This window comes from Aulostomus chinensis, chromosome 21 (assembly GCF_037954235.1).
Source record: "Aulostomus chinensis isolate RoL2024-O1b breed Wild chromosome 21, RoL_Achi_v1.0, whole genome shotgun sequence".
NCBI lineage: Eukaryota > Metazoa > Chordata > Actinopteri > Syngnathiformes > Aulostomidae > Aulostomus > Aulostomus chinensis.
In genome coordinates, this window is record NC_141340.1 from 17,507,450 (window position 1) to 17,526,414 (window position 18,965).

General features: G+C 41.9%; 1 protein-coding gene and 1 long non-coding RNA gene across 4 annotated transcripts in view; one reads left to right on the plus strand and one right to left on the minus strand.

The window, feature by feature from the left end:
* The window catches only part of waca (WW domain containing adaptor with coiled-coil a), a 37,986-nt gene that overhangs the window by 7,877 nt on the left and 11,144 nt on the right, over positions 1 to 18,965 (plus strand). For all 3 annotated transcript variants that reach the window (XM_086192176.1, XM_086192177.1, XM_086192178.1), the window contains exons 4-8: positions 7,352 to 7,443; positions 12,790 to 12,905; positions 13,017 to 13,132; positions 16,167 to 16,418; positions 17,662 to 17,784. In XM_086192176.1, coding sequence (XP_086048302.1) covers positions 7,352 to 7,443; positions 12,790 to 12,905; positions 13,017 to 13,132; positions 16,167 to 16,418; positions 17,662 to 17,784 — 699 coding nt within the window. The remainder of the gene's footprint in view (positions 1 to 7,351; positions 7,444 to 12,789; positions 12,906 to 13,016; positions 13,133 to 16,166; positions 16,419 to 17,661; positions 17,785 to 18,965) is intronic.
* Positions 3,989 to 5,293, minus strand: LOC147241890 (uncharacterized). Its single transcript, XR_015111062.1, has 4 exons — positions 5,153 to 5,293; positions 4,622 to 4,772; positions 4,251 to 4,359; positions 3,989 to 4,080 (listed from the first exon to the last, which is right to left on the minus strand). It is a non-coding gene; the product is annotated as an uncharacterized LOC147241890 (long non-coding RNA).

The window sequence follows — 18,965 nt, forward strand, 5'->3', positions numbered from 1 at the left end:
CAACTTTGTTACATTGTTCATTTGGTCTGGTTACTGTTCACACCAGCCTGTGTTAAGGGAACCATCTTCTGTAAACAGATGGTAAAAAGCCTTGCAGGGAAGGGAATATTACTCTCACTCACATTTACACTGCTTTGCATATTCGGCCATTGTAGGAAGCAGCTTTACTTTACTGGCAACCTGTACTTAGAGGAGCTTTGCAGAAATGTGAACAGCTTAGCAACAGTTTGCCTACAAATCGCCTACACTGAGGTGATTTTGCCGTGAAAATAAAATCTATGCTTTAATGTTACCATTTTATCAGTTTATTTTTGAGAGCCTTATTCTGAACAAACATTATAGAATGACAAAGTAAGACAGGACTGAGTTTGGAAACTAAAACAATGCAGTTTTTGCGCAGATGTATCTTCATGCAAAAGTTGTTGATTACAGAGAATATTAATAGCAAAAAATTGAGATGATCCACAGTTAAAAAACTTAACAGGATGTGTTTGAACATTACAACTTGTTCTCTACACTACACTCACAGATGCACACACTCACACACGCACTCTCACACACTCACAAACATAAAAACTCACTCTCGCTCTCGCTCACTCCCTTTGTTCAGACACTTTGCATTGCAATGCAAAAATGTGAGCATGTCCACATGCTCCTGGCTCAGGCTCGCTCTCTTCTTGGAGGCTGTGCTTCCTGCTGCAGAAAACAGCCGTTCAGACGGTGTTGAGGTGGTAGGGATGTGTAGGTAGAACTTGGCTAGTCTGGCCAACATGGGATATCTGTCATTGTTAGCCTTCCACTATAATAGTGGGTTTTCTTCCTTGGCAAGGCTCTCTCCTCCAAAGTATGTGAGGACTTTGTTCCTCACTGGAGTGTGGACATCCTCAGCTTCACTTGATTTATCCTCTTCCCCATCAGAACCAAGGACTGAGTCAAGTACAGTGGCAGGAGTTGTTGATTCAGTAGCAGTAGTATCGGTGGAGGTAACACTGCAACTGCCATGCTGCTGCACATCCATCTCCCCTCTCTCTTCAAGTGCCATTGTGTGCACTTTCGTTTGAACATGTAGGACTTCAACAGCTGAAAGAAACTTAAGTTTGGGTTTGCTCAAGCAGTCAGCTTATCATATAGAATGTTCTGTTCCACCTTGTGCTTATGTCTTGATCAAGGCTGTGCTCAGGTGTGGCCATTTGTTTTTGTTTCTCTCTTAGCTTACTGTTGGCCAGCTCGCTTTTCTTAAAATGTTCTCTCAGACTTCTTGCAGCCCCGACAGGTTTTTCAATGCTTGGATGCTTCAACGCAGTATTGATCACAAGTTGCAAATTGTGGCCAGTGCAAAGGACAGAGGACCACCCATACGTCTCCTCCAGGATATTTGCCACAGCCACAATATTAGCACCATCGTCATGGACTATGGCAATGATTTTGCTTGGAGGAACCACTACCTGCTCCAACCACTCTGCAATGTTAGATGCATGTGCAAAGCAGTGTAAATGTTAGATGTCTGTCCTGCATGGCGGTGAGGCAGATTGACTGCATGTCCCAGTCTTCTGTAATGTAGTGGCAGGTAACGCTAAGGTACACTTCAGTCGCTACACCTCTCCATACATCAGCAGTGAGAGCAAGTTTGCTCTTGATGGTGTTTATTGCAGTCTTGGCTTCCTTGAATGTCTCTTCATATTTTATCTCCATGAGCTTTGTGAAGTGGGTGCTGGGGGGTAGAGTGTAACCAGGGTTAGAGGTGTGGATCATTTTAGTGAAGCCGTCATCGCCAAACATCGACAGAGGTCTCATAACAGTAACAAGCATATTGAGGAATCTATCCGTCAAGACAGCGGCTTGCTGTGGTGTACATGATGTATTTCCCATCAAGAGGCCTCTCATGTTTTTCTCTTTGTTCTGGAATCAGAAAGATAGTATGTGGGTAAATGATTCCACCACAGTAAGCTGGTTCTTAGTGGGAGTTTGTCGGTTCCAGCGGTCTTGTTCCCCTCGCAGTGAGTGGCATTTCTCCCACTCGGCTGGATGCCTCTGTTTTAGATGCTGAAATAAGTTTGTTGTGCTGCTGCCTTTTGTTGCAATGGGCTTCAGACAAACTTTGCAGCGTGCAGTCACTTGTTCAATGTCCGTCGCCGCAAGCCTAAACCAGTTCCAAACCACTGACGATACTGCTCCTTTCTTAGAAACAAACTTCTCTCTCTCATTAGCCATGTTGCTGCTATGCGTGTGCAGGAAACAAGGGGGAGGGGTGAGGGGGAAAGCTATGGAAGCTCCTGGGGGACAAAAGGTGCACCATCGCAAGAAGAGTCCATCAATCCATCCATTTTCTTCCGCTTATCCTGTTAGGGGTTGGCCTATCCCAGCGGCTTTTGGGCGAGAGGCTGGACAGGTCACCAGTCCACCGGACGCCAACACATAGAGACAGACAACCATTCACTCTCACAGTCACACCTACAGTCAATTTAGAGTACCAATCAGCCTCGTCCCCTCTTGATGTCTTTGGACTGTGGGAGGAAGCTGAAGTACCAGAGAGAACCCACACAGGAACAGGGAGAACATGCAGACTCCACACAGAAAGATCCCGTGCCCGAGCCGGGACTCGAACCCAGAACCTTCTTGCTGTGAGGCGACAGTGCTGACCACTGCACCACCGTGCTGCCCAGCAAGAAGAGTAAAAACTAGAATTTTTTAATTTTTTAAATTGTCTGCAACAAAAAACTCGAATTAGGCGGCATTGTGATTATGATGATATTTCTCCTGAGTGAATAAGGATGGAGCCTCACAGTGCAACACCGTGCTGGAGAGCAAATACAGGCCATGTGTTGTACGCACCATTTTCCATTACATCCTCACATATGCTGGCAAATTAACTTTTTTTTTTGTGAACAAGTGATGTTTGGTGATGTGCATTACGTAGCTTGATTATTGTCGGAATGGCATTGTTTGCAGGTTTTTTTTTTACATTACTGTGTGAACGGTGGATCAATAGCGGGGAAGAAAAATTCATTTTTATGTCCAGGATATTAAACTCATATCCAAAAATAGCTTCATTTTCCAGCCATTTGAAAAGTTTATTTTATTATTATCATTGTTATTATTATTATTTTGTGTCCAGTAATTTTTTTTTTTAATGAATAGCATTTTGCACTGCAAATATCTGCACATCACCATTTTTGGAGTAAATTGCACTCTGGGCCCTCCACCCGCCTGGATGGCTACCCTTCTTGCTGTGTCCAACACCGTCCATCTAAACCAATCGACAAACTCGTGATCTCGACGCGGGTTGGCCCCCATCTTAGACCATCTCCCCTCATAGTACACTGATGTGACATGGGACAATTTATTGAGATCCATTTGCGAGGCGCTGTCCCTGCACATTGGTACAGTGGTAGTGCTGTTAATTAACAGACTTTCCACAGAATTAACAGACAGCATGTTGCCATCACTCTTTATTCCTGAATGAAAACCACAACGCCACGAAAATGCATTGATTCAGGAGGCCTTAGATGGTACTGGCTGCAACCAGACAGTTGACAGAAGATTCAGCTATGTGCTTTGTTTTTCAGTCTGTGTACACATGAGAAGAACTACATGGCAGGTTATTTGTTACTCTGCCTTGTAAATGGTCAACATTTTCCACCACGGAAGAGCTAGGCTGTGACGGCGGTGGTTCCAAGGCGCACTGAGTGTACAAATTTCATCCGATCACAGCAGCTGCAGGCGTCTGGGAGATATGGTGAAAAATGATACATTTTGTGGTATTCAAATAAAATTAAAATTGTTAAATTCATCACGATATGAATTTTTTTTTGCCAGTGCTGCCTGTTTGAAGAGCATCCCCACTGAAGCCTGAAGAAACAGGAATTTTAGTTAAACTTAGATATAAATATTTAAGTTTTTTTTAACAATGGCAAAACATGAACTGCAAACCAAACAAAGCCAACTATAGACTCCAATTTTGAAAACACACAGAATATTTTTATTTTGTATTAAGAGTATGAGCCAGTGTGGGAAGCTCCTGCTGTGCACTGGGTGAGATTGTCCTCCTGTGGTCTGGGAGAGAGTCCTATAACTCTTTGCCTGCAAAAAACAGTACATAATGACATGATTAGTTGCATTTCTAGTACTCATCAGCTAGTGACATTAATGATCAATATCCATAAAGGATCATTGTAAATAAATGACACTAGATGAGCACAAATCTGATTTCGGACTTAAATTTCACTTTATTTTTCCTGTGTCCTTCTCACTTCTCCAATGGTTTCACACTTGGTCTTGGTTGAAAACCCCTGTCTGCTTCTTTCACAATGGGTGTGAAGGTCCTCCTGGGGTCAGCGTGGTGCTTCTGCTCTGGAAGAACTGAGATATGTACACCTTTTTAGAGATAAAATTTTGTTTACATTAAAACTCTCACACTTTACACAGTGATGTGTGCTTTAGCACAAGCATGTGATACTGTGAAAATTCCATTAACTCTGTAAAATATATAATTACACAGTTTTTATGAGCATTTCTACTACTCATGGTAATGGCATTTAATGATTATTAACCATCATAGATGAAAATTCTTAATAAATGACACTAGAATAAGCACAAAACTGATTGAGAACTTAAATTTCACCTTAATTTGTTTTGTCTGTCCTTCCCACGTTTCCAGTGGTTGTACACATTGTCAAGGGTTGATGGCCTTGTCTGCTTGCAGCTTTGACTTCATGCGCATCAGCTGATCCAAATGTTCCACTGTGAGATGATTTCTGGATGCTGTATTGACACTATTAATTAAACCAAAGTCTCTTTCACAATCTGCACTGGATGCTTGAAATGTAGCACAAATATCCACAAGCTGAGATGTGTTTTAGCTCATTGCATTTTACTGTTGCAGCCACCATGTCTGAAACTGTGCTGATTGACCCGTGTTTAAGTTTTTGTTCTTGAATTCAGCATATTCACTGTTCATGACCTCCACAGAATGTGGGTGGTGGAGACTGGCCTCACTCGTCTTTGCCTGTGTGGCAATGTCTGCTGCTCCATACTCTGAACTGATGTCTGAGCTCAATGCCTCAGTGTCAAATGCACCACTCCTTGAATTCATCCTCTGGAAAACGAGCATCCAAGTGATCTTAGAGCTTACGAATAAAACGACTAATCTCACCGGTATTTCTGCCATTAGCTGATGAGGCCCTCGTCGCCTCTTTGACACGGTCACTCCACTTAACATGCTTTTCCTCTGTATTGGTAATGAAACTTCTCAATCTTTGCTCTTGCAAAGCTTCGCCCTTCCATCACAGTCAGGTTGCGTCTTTGAAAGGAAAGACACAGGTCTGCCAGTAGACCAAAACAACCCAGAGCAGAGAGGGTAACCTTGAACTTTCAATCGGTCAGCTTTTTGTAACAGTAATTTGCCACTGGATCTCTGTTATCGCTGGATTCTCTCGATCAGTATTCTTCCAGCACAGTGTAGTTCCTCAGAACAGCATTCATAGCTTGCGACAGCTTTTGCACTTCGTTCAGAGGCCTGAATAACAGTGAATCTTTGCTAGGTCTTCCAATTTTCTCCTCTTTACAGTGGATCTAGAGAAAGTGGAATAAACAGTTTCAAGAAGAGTTTTCACATCATGTATCAAAGGTACATCTTTCCACGCATCATCAATGCTCAAGCCCTCTCCGTGGGTGTGGTATTTACCGCTTTAATAAAGCTGCAACTCCGTTGTGCTTTCCTAGCATTACTGAGGCACCTTATTCCTGCACAATAACCTGAGCAGTGCATGCTGTCAGCTGGATGATGCCGTCAAACACAGTTTTATGGTTGACATTTTCCTCCCTGTATTTAATATGCAGGACTAGCATTTTGTGTACTGCTCTGTCTGTGCTCTCATGTACGATCAGGGTGTGCCAAGGTGCATTTTTAACTTTACACATCGTCTCATTCTGCAATATTTGATTGGTTGAATTCACAAATTCAAAGGCATAATTTTTACTCCACCAGTTGTCTGGTATACTTGCATAGATTGCCATGTGATTGTGAATTTGTTGAATCGACAGCATAGAAGCATTCATGCTGATGGCTCGTAGAACATTGTCCATGAGAACTTTTTCTCCTTATATTCTTGATTCTCTATTTTTTTTCTTATTATATATCGTTTTTTACTATGAAACGGAGCAATGCAATCCAACAATTTCCCGCAAGGGATTAATAAAGGATTTCTGATTCTGATAACTTAATCGGGGTTGGGTTTCTTTACGAGTGACGGCTCATTCTTCTTCTCTCGGTCATTGGCGCTCTCCCCCAACAATGTACTGATCCCCGTTCCCATCTTACGTCTTCATACAATACCAACAGCTTTCAAATGACTTTTGGCTGAATGTGACTCTTGAGATAGTCCAGCTTCCATTCTGTCCACATTTTTACCTCCGAAAACTTGCTTGCTACTTTGGCTTCGCAACATATTTTGCAGAGCAGACCTTTCTCGTTCGAAAAAGGAAAAAATCTCACACAGTTTGTTCTTCTGTTTTTGCATATACTCTGACAACCATTCCATCCTAAAAGAATCACATTTCTTTTTTTATTTTGGCTGGGTTTTGCAAGCTAAAACACCAGTGGCGACACTTGGACGCTGCCATAGCCTGTCAGTTTTATTGATTAGCTGCGTAAATACATATGTGAATGGCATCATTGGCTGGAGCAGCCAGTCACCGGTCACTCTCTGACTCACATTGATGATCCAGATTGATGTGTAAAGAATCTCATAAGATTCCTCATTTGGGTACCTGGCAGTATCCCATCGCTGTCTTTCTAGTTATTGGAATTAATATATTCAAAAGTCCATACTTTTGTGTTGTATCATTTTGTATCATGACTGGGCTGAAAATTGTCCTACATAGTTACTGTATACCTAAAATGTTTTACTAGACACATCTCAAGTTATATATGGAATGGGTCTCAGTGGTGAGATGCACATCAGTAGTGTGTACTTCTTGACCCCTTTACTTTTGGAAAATATAAGCAAATAAGCACAAAATATTTGTTTTTCAAATCCAGCAAATAAGTAAAGGGCATTGGCCTATACTGTGGTCTAGTTTGCCAATTTCTTGTGCTACAGTAATGGTATTACATTTTACTTGTAAATGTAAAGTGTTAAAAGGTGTTTAAAATCATTAAAGTTTCAGTTTTACCTCAATGCGGCCTTCAGGCTAACATTATCTGATAAAATGGAGATGCAGCTGGGACGCATTGCAACTTTTGCCCACTGTTAATGCAGGATATCCACATGCATTCACAGGCTGCAGTTGCCATCATCAACATGTTGTCAATACTCAATGTTACCAATGGTACCTCTCTCCTCTGTTGCAGGGACCAGTAACTCGCCACAAGAAAATTCTCACAACCACAGTTCTCTTCATAGCTCCAACTTGCACTCTAACCCCAGCAAGACATCAGACCCAGTAAGTGTTATCTCTGCCATAACATGCCAATGAGGACCAAACATTGTTGTAGTATTAGTAGTGTGCCTGTCATTAACACCTACCGTCCATAGCTTACAGTTAACCTCTAATGTTCTAGTTCCATTTTGTTTTACTTTGGTGTGAAAAACGATTACAAAGACAGCACGAGGTTAAGTAGCTTCTTGTTTGTGGTTGATAATTTTGTGATAAAATACTAGCCAGAAATGTACATTTTGGGAAAAACATATTAAATTCATTACAATGAGCATAAAGAAATCTGAAAGGGAAACCATTAAATTTGGTAATTTATTGATAGTAAGTAAACTGGAACATTGACCAGTACATATTCTTGAGGAATTGTCTCAGATTTAGTTAACTGTTTTGTTCTTGCACCGTTACAGTTTTGTTCTCTCGTTTTGCTTTTGATGGGTGATTTTTTTAAAAATTGCATTACAAAAATTACATAGAGGCTAGGGATGAGATCGTTAACTTTTATTGATATTAGGCCTTGGCGATGTATCGATTTCATCGATGAATTCGAGTTTTTTTGTTGCGGACAATTTAAAAAATAAAAAATTTGAGTTTTTGTACTCTTCTTGCGATGGTGCACCTTTTGTCCCCCAGGAGCTTCCATAGATTTCCCCCTCCCCCCTTCCCCCTCTCCCTTGTTTCCTGCGCACGCATAGTAGCAACATGGCTAACGAGAGAGAGAAGTTTGTTTCTAAGAAAGGAGCATTATCGTCAGTGGTCTGGAACTGGTCTGGCTTTGCGGTGACAGACGTTGAACAAGTTACTTCACACTGCAAAGTTTGTCTGAAGCCCATTGCAACAAAAGGCAGCAGCACAACAAACTTATTTCAGCATCTAAAACAGAGGCATCCAGCCGAGTGGGAGAAATGCCACTCACTGCGAGGGGAACAAGACCGCTGGAACCGACAAACTCCCACTAAGAACCAGCTTACTGTGGTGGAATCATTTACCCACGGGACCACGTATGATAAGAAAGGAGCACGATGGAGAGCAATCACTGAAGCGGTGGCTTTGCACATTGCTGAAGATATGGTACCCACAGTGGTTAGTTAAGTTTTTGATCAAATTAAAAGCAGAACTTGTTTTCAGTTCTCTCTGTCCTTTGTCTTTCTTGTTTTCTTTAAAAAAAAAAATCGGGAAAAAAAATCGTCAATCAAATTTTTTGTGAAAAAATCAAGAGATTTCATTTTCAGTCCATATCGCCCAGTCCTAATTCATATTGATGCCATTTTTGAGCCTCAATGATCAAAATCTTAACCGATAATTTTCTATTATGTGGTGAAAAAACGAGGCAAAATGGATATCGCTTTTATTGCTTAACACGTGACTCTTCCTGAAAAGAGAAGAATATTTCTAGCCTTCAGTAAACATGGTATGGCAGGACCTGTTCAATATAACATGTAACTAGGAAACAAATGTATTTCTAAGTGTTTGTTGCCAAATCTCTCCTTCTTTTTTTTTTTGAATTTCTTAACATTTCATTTGAACAACAACAAAAATGTATCAGCTGCTTTGATTGAATTTTTTTTTCCCAATATAAAGATAATAAGTAACATACATCAACGAATATGCTGTTTCACACAATAAATTAATGTCTGCTTGTAAGTTACCGGAGTGTGCCTTGTCAGGTATGATCCTGGAATGCTCTTAGTTGAAACTAGTGGGAAAAAGTATTTTGGGAGAGTTCAAGGAGGCTTTAGCACAAATGTAGCTTTGAGAGAGTTCACCTGACAGTTACTGTCTCTCCTTGTCCACCACCATGGAGCTGGGTTCTCTGCCGTAAGAACTGGAAGCAGGCTTCTATAGAACAGGATTTCTTTATGCACTCTCAGCGAAATGCTGGTCAAGTTGTTAAGCTGGACAGTTGTTGGCTCTTGGTCCTCCCCAGCAAATAGCTCCTCCAAGGAAGTCTCAGTCTCTGTAGTGGACTGACTGCACTCATTGCAACCGAAGAAGTGTTTTCTTCCTCTGAGATCAGTGTGACATAATTGTTGTCATCATGATCAGTGGCAAACGTGGCTCTGCTTCTGTAGCATTGGCTGCTATAGCTGCCTCCTGCAAACTGTTCAAGGTGGTGTCCCTGTCCCTTTTGGCCTTGAACAAGGTGTCCTTTGTTGTCACCTCTGTAAGGATCTCTTGGATTTTTCCTTCCTGGTAACATCCAGAGAGGTCAGTCAAGACCCTCTGTTTCATGCTGGATACAAACAATGAGTCTCCCTCTTGAACTGTGAGGTGGGCCTTCAGCTTCTCAAGTATTGGAAGGATCTGAGCATAGCTGGGGCTTTTCTCATTTGATGCACACAGTGTAGAGGTGTATGGGGCCCTCATGACCTCAGTTAAGTCCCAGTGCTCTCACGCATTCTTTTATTTGTGGCAAGTGACCACAATTTAATGTCACATACTAATTATCTGTTACTGGAGCTGCACATTTCATTCTCACTCAACACAGTGCACCTGTCAGTGAATAGCATGGTTCTCACATACAAATGATATGGCTTTTAATCCATTAGTAAAATTAAAGAAATGGAGAAGCAGTGTATTTCCAGTTTCCACCTGACAGCGCTGGCTGTGAGGCCAATCCCATCCGTCCAGGGCACTTACCAGAACTTTCTCAGACAAGATGGCTGGCTCCGTTCCCCCTCTTTAACCCTAAGGGACCCATTCACGCAAAGTGCGTTTAGACACACATTCTTTGCACTGAAATATCTCTGGAATGGTTCGTCGGAACTCGATCACATCAAGTGAAACTACACAGCTGCGCCTTCACAGTGATACCTAAAACTAATTTTTGTGTTCTGATATTTGTTAGAAAATAATTTGGGAATTTGATCATAAATACGGTTCACAAAAAGCTGTGTGTTGATGTGCACTCCTTTTACTCATCTAAATAACTCACAAACCCGTCATTGGACAGATACAAAACCCATATCACATGAAACGGAGCTCTACAATGATATAAGACACAGACGCGTGCATCCAATGTATCTTTTTACAACTAGACTGGTAAAAGACTGCAAAATAATAAGGTGCCTTATTAGTTTCCTCCAGTATTTCACTCGTACTTGTCAATCGCAGTACAGAGAAGAACAACATATCTGACCGACTCCTGTGTTATCCTGTTGTCCTCTGTGACAAACTACGTCCATAATCTGGTTTTCATCCGTTTCCAGTAAAGGGATGACATTGCGTCCTTTTCTGAAGGATAGGAAAGTTTTGCTTCTCAAAAACATTCTCCAAATTTACGCTGAGCAAACAAAAGAGCACAGGCGTATGCATCAGACACAAAAAAAAAAAAACCTCCGTTACCACAAGAAAAAGAAATGTGAACAACTTTAATGTGAAAATGTAACTAAACTTTAAGTCAATAAACTGCTGTTAAAATGAATTCCAAATAGGTGTATTTTGTCCCAAATCCCCACCACGGGGCCACCACCACAATTAAAATGTGAGTCTTTAGGAGAGACTAAGTCGTCGTCTATGATCCTATCCAGTTTGTCCTCAACATTGCAGCTTGGAGAGCTGGATTCTAATCTGGGACTCTCTCAACCATTAAGGTGAGGGAGTTCCACCTGGTTTTGAAATCCAGTACTGTGGTGTGTTGACGATATTTGAGGAGGAGCTGCTTCTTATTTGGTACTGTCTTGGCCATTAAAGATCACTTCATTAAAATGATGACGGTTCTTGGTTTTGCTGCCTGCCAGCTCATTGTGGCAATGCTGTAGACCAGGGGTCTCAAACTGGTCCAGTAAAGGGCCGCTGTGGCTGCAGGTTTTGTTTCCAACCCAGCAAAAGCAACACCTGATCCAACAAATGAGCTGTGTGGACACAGCTTAATTGATTTAAGTAGAATCAGGTGTTGCTTTTGCTGGGTTGGAAACAAAACCTGCAGCCACAGCGGCCCTTTACTGGACCAGTTTGAGACCCCTGCTGTAGACCTTTTGAGCAGCCAAGTTTACGTTGAGCAAAGCATTCAAGTTAGAGGATTTCTAGCTTCTTCAGAGCAACACTTTCATGTATTATCCACAGTCATTGCAACCACCTATCTGGATCCGTCAACTCGTCCCCGACCTCCACTTCCACTATTACCACAGTCTGTGCTTGGTAGACAGCTTTGGCCCAAAGGATTTTTTGGTGAAGGTACCTTGGCTGCTGAAATGGGCGGTCACGTTTATTCAGTGGTTCTGCACTAGCCTAGTCCACCCATCACTTGTGATGCCTGCCTTGTTCACATTTTCCAATACTGGTTTTGTATTCTTCTCATACCATGCACGTATGAGGGTGTTGGACAGTAGTCTTGCTGGGATGGGTGTGATGTGGCTTGAGGGCCCTCATCATCTTCCTGAAAAAATGGTGATTCAACTGTTGCAGAAAGATGCAAACCGTTCGCCACAAATTTTGCGAACGCCCGGTGACACTGCTCCACTCGCTCAGAAGGCATCTTTCTAGCAGCCAGAGTGAAGAGGCTTTGGCGTATGGTAGTGAGGTTGTGTTCTCCTGAGCTGTGGTTAACTTAAGCTCACCACCATCTAAATGAATGGGAATGAAAAATAACTCCTAACACAGTGCACCTAATGTTCTTATATCAAAGTGGTTTTTCTTTTTATTTGATAAAATGTGCTCAATATTGAAAAACAATGTTTTGTTGTGTGCTTGGCCTTGGAGATTGTGTCTCCCCCTCACAATAAATTGTTTTGCAGCATAAATGTTTTTTTGTGTCCCGCTTGTCTTTTACCTTCGTGAAGTGCAGTCAAACTTTTAACCTCTTAGCAAGTTCAGCCATCCTCACAAGCAACTGATCACTAAATGGGTTATTGCTTGGTTCAATACCCAATTCACTGGTAATTCAAGGGTGTTACAAACTTATTAGATTGTCAATGTATGTGGACCAGTGGCTGGATTTGAATTTAGTGACACGACTCAAGATGTAACATGATGTTGTGGGACCCTTGGGACTCGGCAGCAGTAGTAATAAACCCAACTGTGATTGATTTTCGGGTTTTGAAAAAAATCTGAGCTGAGTCCGTAATAGAACCTTGTTTCAGTCCCCATCACTAAAAGAAACATTGCATTACTGTGTAAAATGTTAACAATGTGTGGCGAGATATAATGGAAAATATTAATCAGTGCAGGCAGTGGTTGCGAAATGGGCGAATTCTTACTTTTAGTGTCTGGAATATTTTCCTCCCTGAAAACTGCTCTCAACTCAGATGTCTTTTACGTTTCAAATTGCATTACAAGCTCTTGCGTCAAACACACTCACACACTCCCTACTGTCTGTCTCTTGCTCTGTTATTAAAGATTTGACCTCTTTCACAGCTTCATGAACCTGGTGATGATTGGTCAGAGCACATCAGCTCATCTGGAAAGAAATACTATTACAACTGCCGGACAGAGGTGTCTCAGTGGGAGAAGCCCAAAGAATGGCTGGAGAGGTAGCAAATATCCCTTGACCCAAACCCCTTAATTGTACATGTTTGATGTTGATAAGTGCATAAAGGTGGGATATGTCGCTGTGCCTACATCCATGAATCTATATTTCACAGAGAACAGAGGCAAAAAGAGGCAACGAAGACTGCAGTTGTGAACAGTTTCCCCAAAGACCGGGACTACAGAAGGGAGGCTATGCAGGCGTCGGCAGCCCCTGGGTATATTGGTGCGAGTAAGTGCTGCCTATACTATTACAGTACTTGCATCGTTTAATGAGTCACATGTTGTTTATTTTGTCTTTGTTTTTGTTTTTTTTCCCTTGTGGCTGGACCAGAAGGCCAGCTTTACCATCTGATCAAGTTGGATCCTTGATACACTGGTCTAGTGTAGGCGTTTACAGTTAGGCACTGCTCTTTGGAAATTAATCAGCTTTTCAGTGGTGTACAGCTGTAACCAGCACACTCCCAGTTCTCCCAGTTTCAGCTTCCATTTTGTTTCAAGTCCAAGAAGAAACTCATCACAGTTGCATATAAGTCCTGCGAGGGAGTGCTTGACTTGCTTTGCAGCAGATCCCTCTATAAATAGCAGGGTTGAATGGGTAATAAGGTATACATAACGTGTAAAAAATGGCACTGGTGTCTGTTTTATTGCCATCACGAATGTGACTCGTATTGTGTCTCGTGCTGTGGCCTTTTGTGTGTGGAGCACCCTCCCTCCCAGTCACCAGTGGGCTCCACCCCTCCCCCGCACAGTTTCAGTTTGAGGTGGTATTGAGAGGGAGAAGGAGGACATGACACATTTCTCCCAATTGGGTCAAGGGCAGAAATGCAGTGCTGATTCAGTATCTGAAAACACTAAAGAAGATATTAATGTAGTCCATAAGAATTGTCTAACGGTTAAAGAAACATGACATATAACCAACAAGTTGAATTACTGGATTTCATCTTCTCTGTGGTCCAGTTCAGACAGCCACAATCAGATCTTGATACAAACAAAGAGCCACATTACTTCCAAGGTTTATTTTTAACCAGTATTATTACCTGCTACAGTTTTTTTCCTGTCAAGTGACCTATGTGTGCATACATATTGCATTGTGTAGAGATAAATCGTAGATCAACACATCCATTTTTGGACAGCGCTTGGATTTAAACTGCTGTCTTGGAGATATTTCTCAAAATTTGACAAATTTTGAGGGAGAGCGAACAACTGATGATTGAGCTGGGTTGACTTTTATCCAGAGAGTGAGTGGCTCAGTGATGAGTTCCCATGTCTCTCAACTCTGACCATTAAAAGCCGATGAGGGAGAAATCCAGGCCAAACAGTTTGTTGCTTGAGTTTTCCAGACAGACTGAACCACCTGAGAGATTGAAAGAACAAATACTATCCTTAGTCTGATCACATGATCAGACATTGTGATAATAAGCAGTTACACTGTCATCTGATGAGACCCCTCAAAAGTCACAGTGTTGATTTTACGTTTGAAGTGCAGTGCAGCCCCTCTGTGGCAGGAAACAGTATAGCAGCACAATGAATGTCCTCCCAAGACCTACAACTTCAATTCACCAGACAGAAATACTGTGGTAAAATTTGACACGGTCAAAAATTCGATACCCGCCCAACCATAATGGGCAGAGCAGATTATTTTTTTCTCTACACTCGCGCATGTATTTTTATTTGCTGGGGGCCAAAATCATGATTTGCTTCATTGCGCAGCCCTACCTTATCCTGCTGAGCAACAAACATGATCCAGATCAACTAATTCACCCCAATGAGAGATAACACTTTAAAGTTTGATCCCAACTAAATTGTTGAGGACAAAAGATACCCGGTCTCTAAATGCACTGGACAGTAACTTCCAGTGACAACATGTTGAGGCGTAGCCTTTTTCAAAATCATACAGCACAGAGTGAGAGCACCAATGACACACAAAGACGCACACCTGTAGTTTATCACCAAAGACACGCAAAGAAACACCTGAACCTAACTGGTGACGACACAAGAGAATGGGTACACTGAATACTATTTTGGTATTGGATAGATGTGTAATAGCATTTCAGTTGTTCAAAATATACCGAACGTCCCACAACAGTGTGAAATCTGGCATCGTTCACGAATGTTAGGAGCTCTGTTATCAAAACGGCTTATAGTTCAAGGAGGGTTTCTTTTAAATTTCCCCCAGGTCTAGACTAGTTTAGAAATGGGCCTGTTTTAAATCTATGATGCTGGATTACCTGGTTTGTTTGCTGTGTGGTGTTAAGCCATAGGGATTCTAGTGTCCATGTTGTCATTCCAATAGAGGCCTTAAGGCAGATACTCAGGCCTCTTGGAACATGGCTTGCATTATGATTTTGATAATGAGCGTACGGAGTATCATGATATTCTGTAAGATTTTCAGTAAGCCCACCAGGGGGGGGAAATTGAGGGCATGAATATAAGATTTTTATTAAGATGAGTATTGGATAGTTTAGTGAACCACTTTTCTTTGCTTGTATTTATCTAATCTTTGACGTAAACTCTGTATGTTCAGCATCTATGTTCCTTGACTTCTGAACAGAATCTGTATTTTCCTCTAAACTGAACCTGGGTCAGATTGGCCTGACATTATAGTTACTATTATTTTTGATTAATTTTGCTATTCCGATACATGAGCAATGAATCGGTCTGTATTGACCAAAAAAAAAACAAAAAAACTTGGCATGGAAAAACAGGCGCACCTGTATGGACACCATTTAGCTTCATTGCTGAAAGGAATAAAACGTGCCTTCACCTGGAAATGTTCGTTCTGTTCTCCATGCCAACTACAAAAGTGTTGTCTGTTGATTTTCTTCACATGCTGCTGCCATTTAAACTGAAGGGTTTCACTAAATGTGAAGGTACAGTTTTAAGTCAGTTTAATTTGCAATAAACTTAAAGTTTTCATGCAAATGAGCTTTGTGCATTTCATGTTAATTCGTGGTGCGCTGCTCATTAACTGTTGACAGAAACACTGGTCGGAGATCATTACTGAAGAGGGACATTAAAGCGGCTGGTGAGAGGGCTACCCAAGTAAAGTCTGTGTATTTTCTCATACACTGACTTTATTTTTATTAACTGTAGCACCTCCAGTCAGATTTGGGGGGTGTTTAATGTGATATGGTGTAATGGCAGTCCTGAGTTGATCTGCTGTTTCTTCGGGTCATTGTCCTTGGCCAGTATCAATTCATCAACACATTAGCTAAAGGTTCTAGATTTATGAGAATGTGACTCCTCCTTTCTGCTACCTTTAGAGTCAGCCCAGGCGGAGAAACCTGCAGCAACCCTTGTAACTCAGTCATCATCATCATCAGGCTCAAGTTGCTTGAACCCCTTATCAGGGACGCCAGGATCATCAGCCTCTACAGTGCCTGTTTCCCCAGTCCTTCAGTCTCCAGCCCCTCCACTTCTCCAGGACCCCAGCTTGCTTCGACAGCTTCTCCCAGCACTTCAGACTGCCCTGCAGCTCAATAATGCCAGTGTAGACATGGCAAAAATCAACGAAGGTAAGACATTGCTGATACCAGTAACATTTCATCTATGTGTGCATTTGGTCTACTTTTATCCACCTGAGTGCAAGATGGAGGAGACGGGCTGGCCACTAAAATATAGTAATAATTCATAATGTTACTTAAAGAAATATGACAAACTGCTCTGTTGTTAAAGAATGGCACTGACTGGAACGTAAGCCTAAATGGTCACAGTCTGGAGCCCTGGCTGCGCAGTAATATGACCCAGATGAGAGGTTTTCAAATTCTGAGGTAGCGGACAAAACTTGGAAGTAGGAGACCCCCAATACCCTTCCTTACATTCCTTCCGGATTTGTTTTTGGATTCCTGCATACTTTCATTTGGTACAGTTGACATTCAAGTACTAAGCACAGCTAACCTCATAATGTCTTCATAGCACAGCAAATACATGAATTCCCCGGGAAGACTGTTTATCCACAGTAGAGAGAACTCACTCCACGATGGTGGCAATGTTCAGTGAGAGCACCTTGCTTCTGATTAGCTTGTCACCTGTTGCAAGTAGTGCAGACTCTGTGCTTTTCACTCTCACTTCATCAAAATAGCCTCACGTCTTTGATATGCACCACATAAACACTAACGATGATGATTATTCCTGTCCTGTCTTTTTTTCCGTCTCAGAAAAATGTGGCTGTGCACCTTACATGCTTTTGGATGAATTGATTAATATGCAGCTTTTACGCATCCACCATGGCTTGAACTTGTAACCATTTAATTCATAGCTCTTACCCTAAAAATGTCAGTGGTTTGTTACCCACTTAATGTGGACATCCATACTGGCTATTAAACTGTCACATATATAAATTGGATTGGTTTAATGTTGCTCATGTAGGCCTATTTGAAGTGTGAACCGTGCAAGCGTATATCGGTGTATCATACTGGATTGGTATCGCCAGAGAGTCAGGATAAAACTGTCAGATCAGCAGCAAAAGAACACATCCCTCACATGGGAAATCCCTCACTGAAACAAATCAAACAATTGTGACTATTTGTGACTTGTTTTGTTGCCTTGTTGTTGAGCTGACCTCATCGTGCTCATGCTATTGATAAAATCTTAACGGTACCCATTTTTACCAATGTATGTATTTTTAATAGTGAATTTGTAATTATTGTGCACACAAAAAAATGGTTGCATGACATATAATGTAATGTGCACTCCATTGTCGTATTTTTGATAATTCTTTAGTGCAAGGGAGTAACTTTTCTGTTTTCCTTTCTGTAGTTCTGACAGCTGCCGTCACACAAGCATCTTTACAGTCAATCCTCCATAAGATCCTCACTGCTGGACCGTCAGCTTTCAATATTACTACTATCCTCTCTCAAGCTGCTCAACTTTCCAACCAAGGTAAGTGAAACCCATTCTCAAACATATAAAACCAGCTCTGTACTGATGCAAATGAATCTTTTTAAGCAACAGTTTAAAAACTGAAACAGTTTACGAAATGCTATCTCAGACTGTTGGCCTGATGTCAAGCTCGTCACTCAGACATTTCTTGCATTTATGGTCCACCTGTTTGTTGTTTGAGGGGGCTGTGATGTCATTACTACCACAGTGTAAGTCGGTATTTTGTTTCTACTTATTAAATGCAATATAATTTCTGTTTGGATGACAGAATCGTGATTTACAAATGATTTGCAAAGGAAGATATGATATCATCTTTCACTGACATCATTAAGTGATGCTTCATTACTTCCTTTGATGCTTTTAAAACACAAGGCACACTTACCGTCACCCAAGGGACTGACTGACTGTTTCGCTGTAGATAATGAGCTTCTGGCCCCTGACTTGGGTGCTGGAGCAAAAATCCCCAAATGGAAGGGTCGATATTTTATTATATTTAAATGGTATTTTAGAACACGCTCATCTCAAAATAACACTTGGCACTCCCTCTGCTGAGGTAGTGAGAGCTGGCCGTGTCCTCCAGGCTGGGCAGAAAGCGACCAGTGATTTTTCTGGGTTGTGCTAATGAAGCTCTGCAGCGCTCTCCTGTCCACTGCTGAGCACCCTGTGTACCAGGCTGTGATGCAGTTTACTAGGATGCTCTCTATGGTGGTCACCAGCAGCTTCTCCTCCAGGTTGTTTCTCCTGAACACTCCTGAACATAGTGGAGACACTGCTGGGCCTTCTTTACCACCGCTGTGGTGTTAGCAGTCCAGGATAGGTCGTCAGATATCTGCACGCCCAGAAATCTGATGGAGTGGATGCTTTCCACGCAGTCCTCATGGATGAAGAGTGGGACTGGATCCACTCTGCTCTGCCTGAAGTCCAGAATTAGTTCCTTAGTTTTTATGTGGTTCAGTTGGAGTTTATTTACTGAACACCATGGTGTCAGACTGTTGACCTCATTTCTGGAGTCAGACTCATCCCCCACTGAGATGAGCCTGACCACGGTGGTGTCATCAACAAACTAAATGATAGTATTTGGATGTGTTTCCACTGGCTCACTTCGGCTCAGGTCGGGTCGCTTTGGCCCCGTTTCCACTGGCCCCAACACGGTACTAACCATTACCATTTTGGTCCCTGCT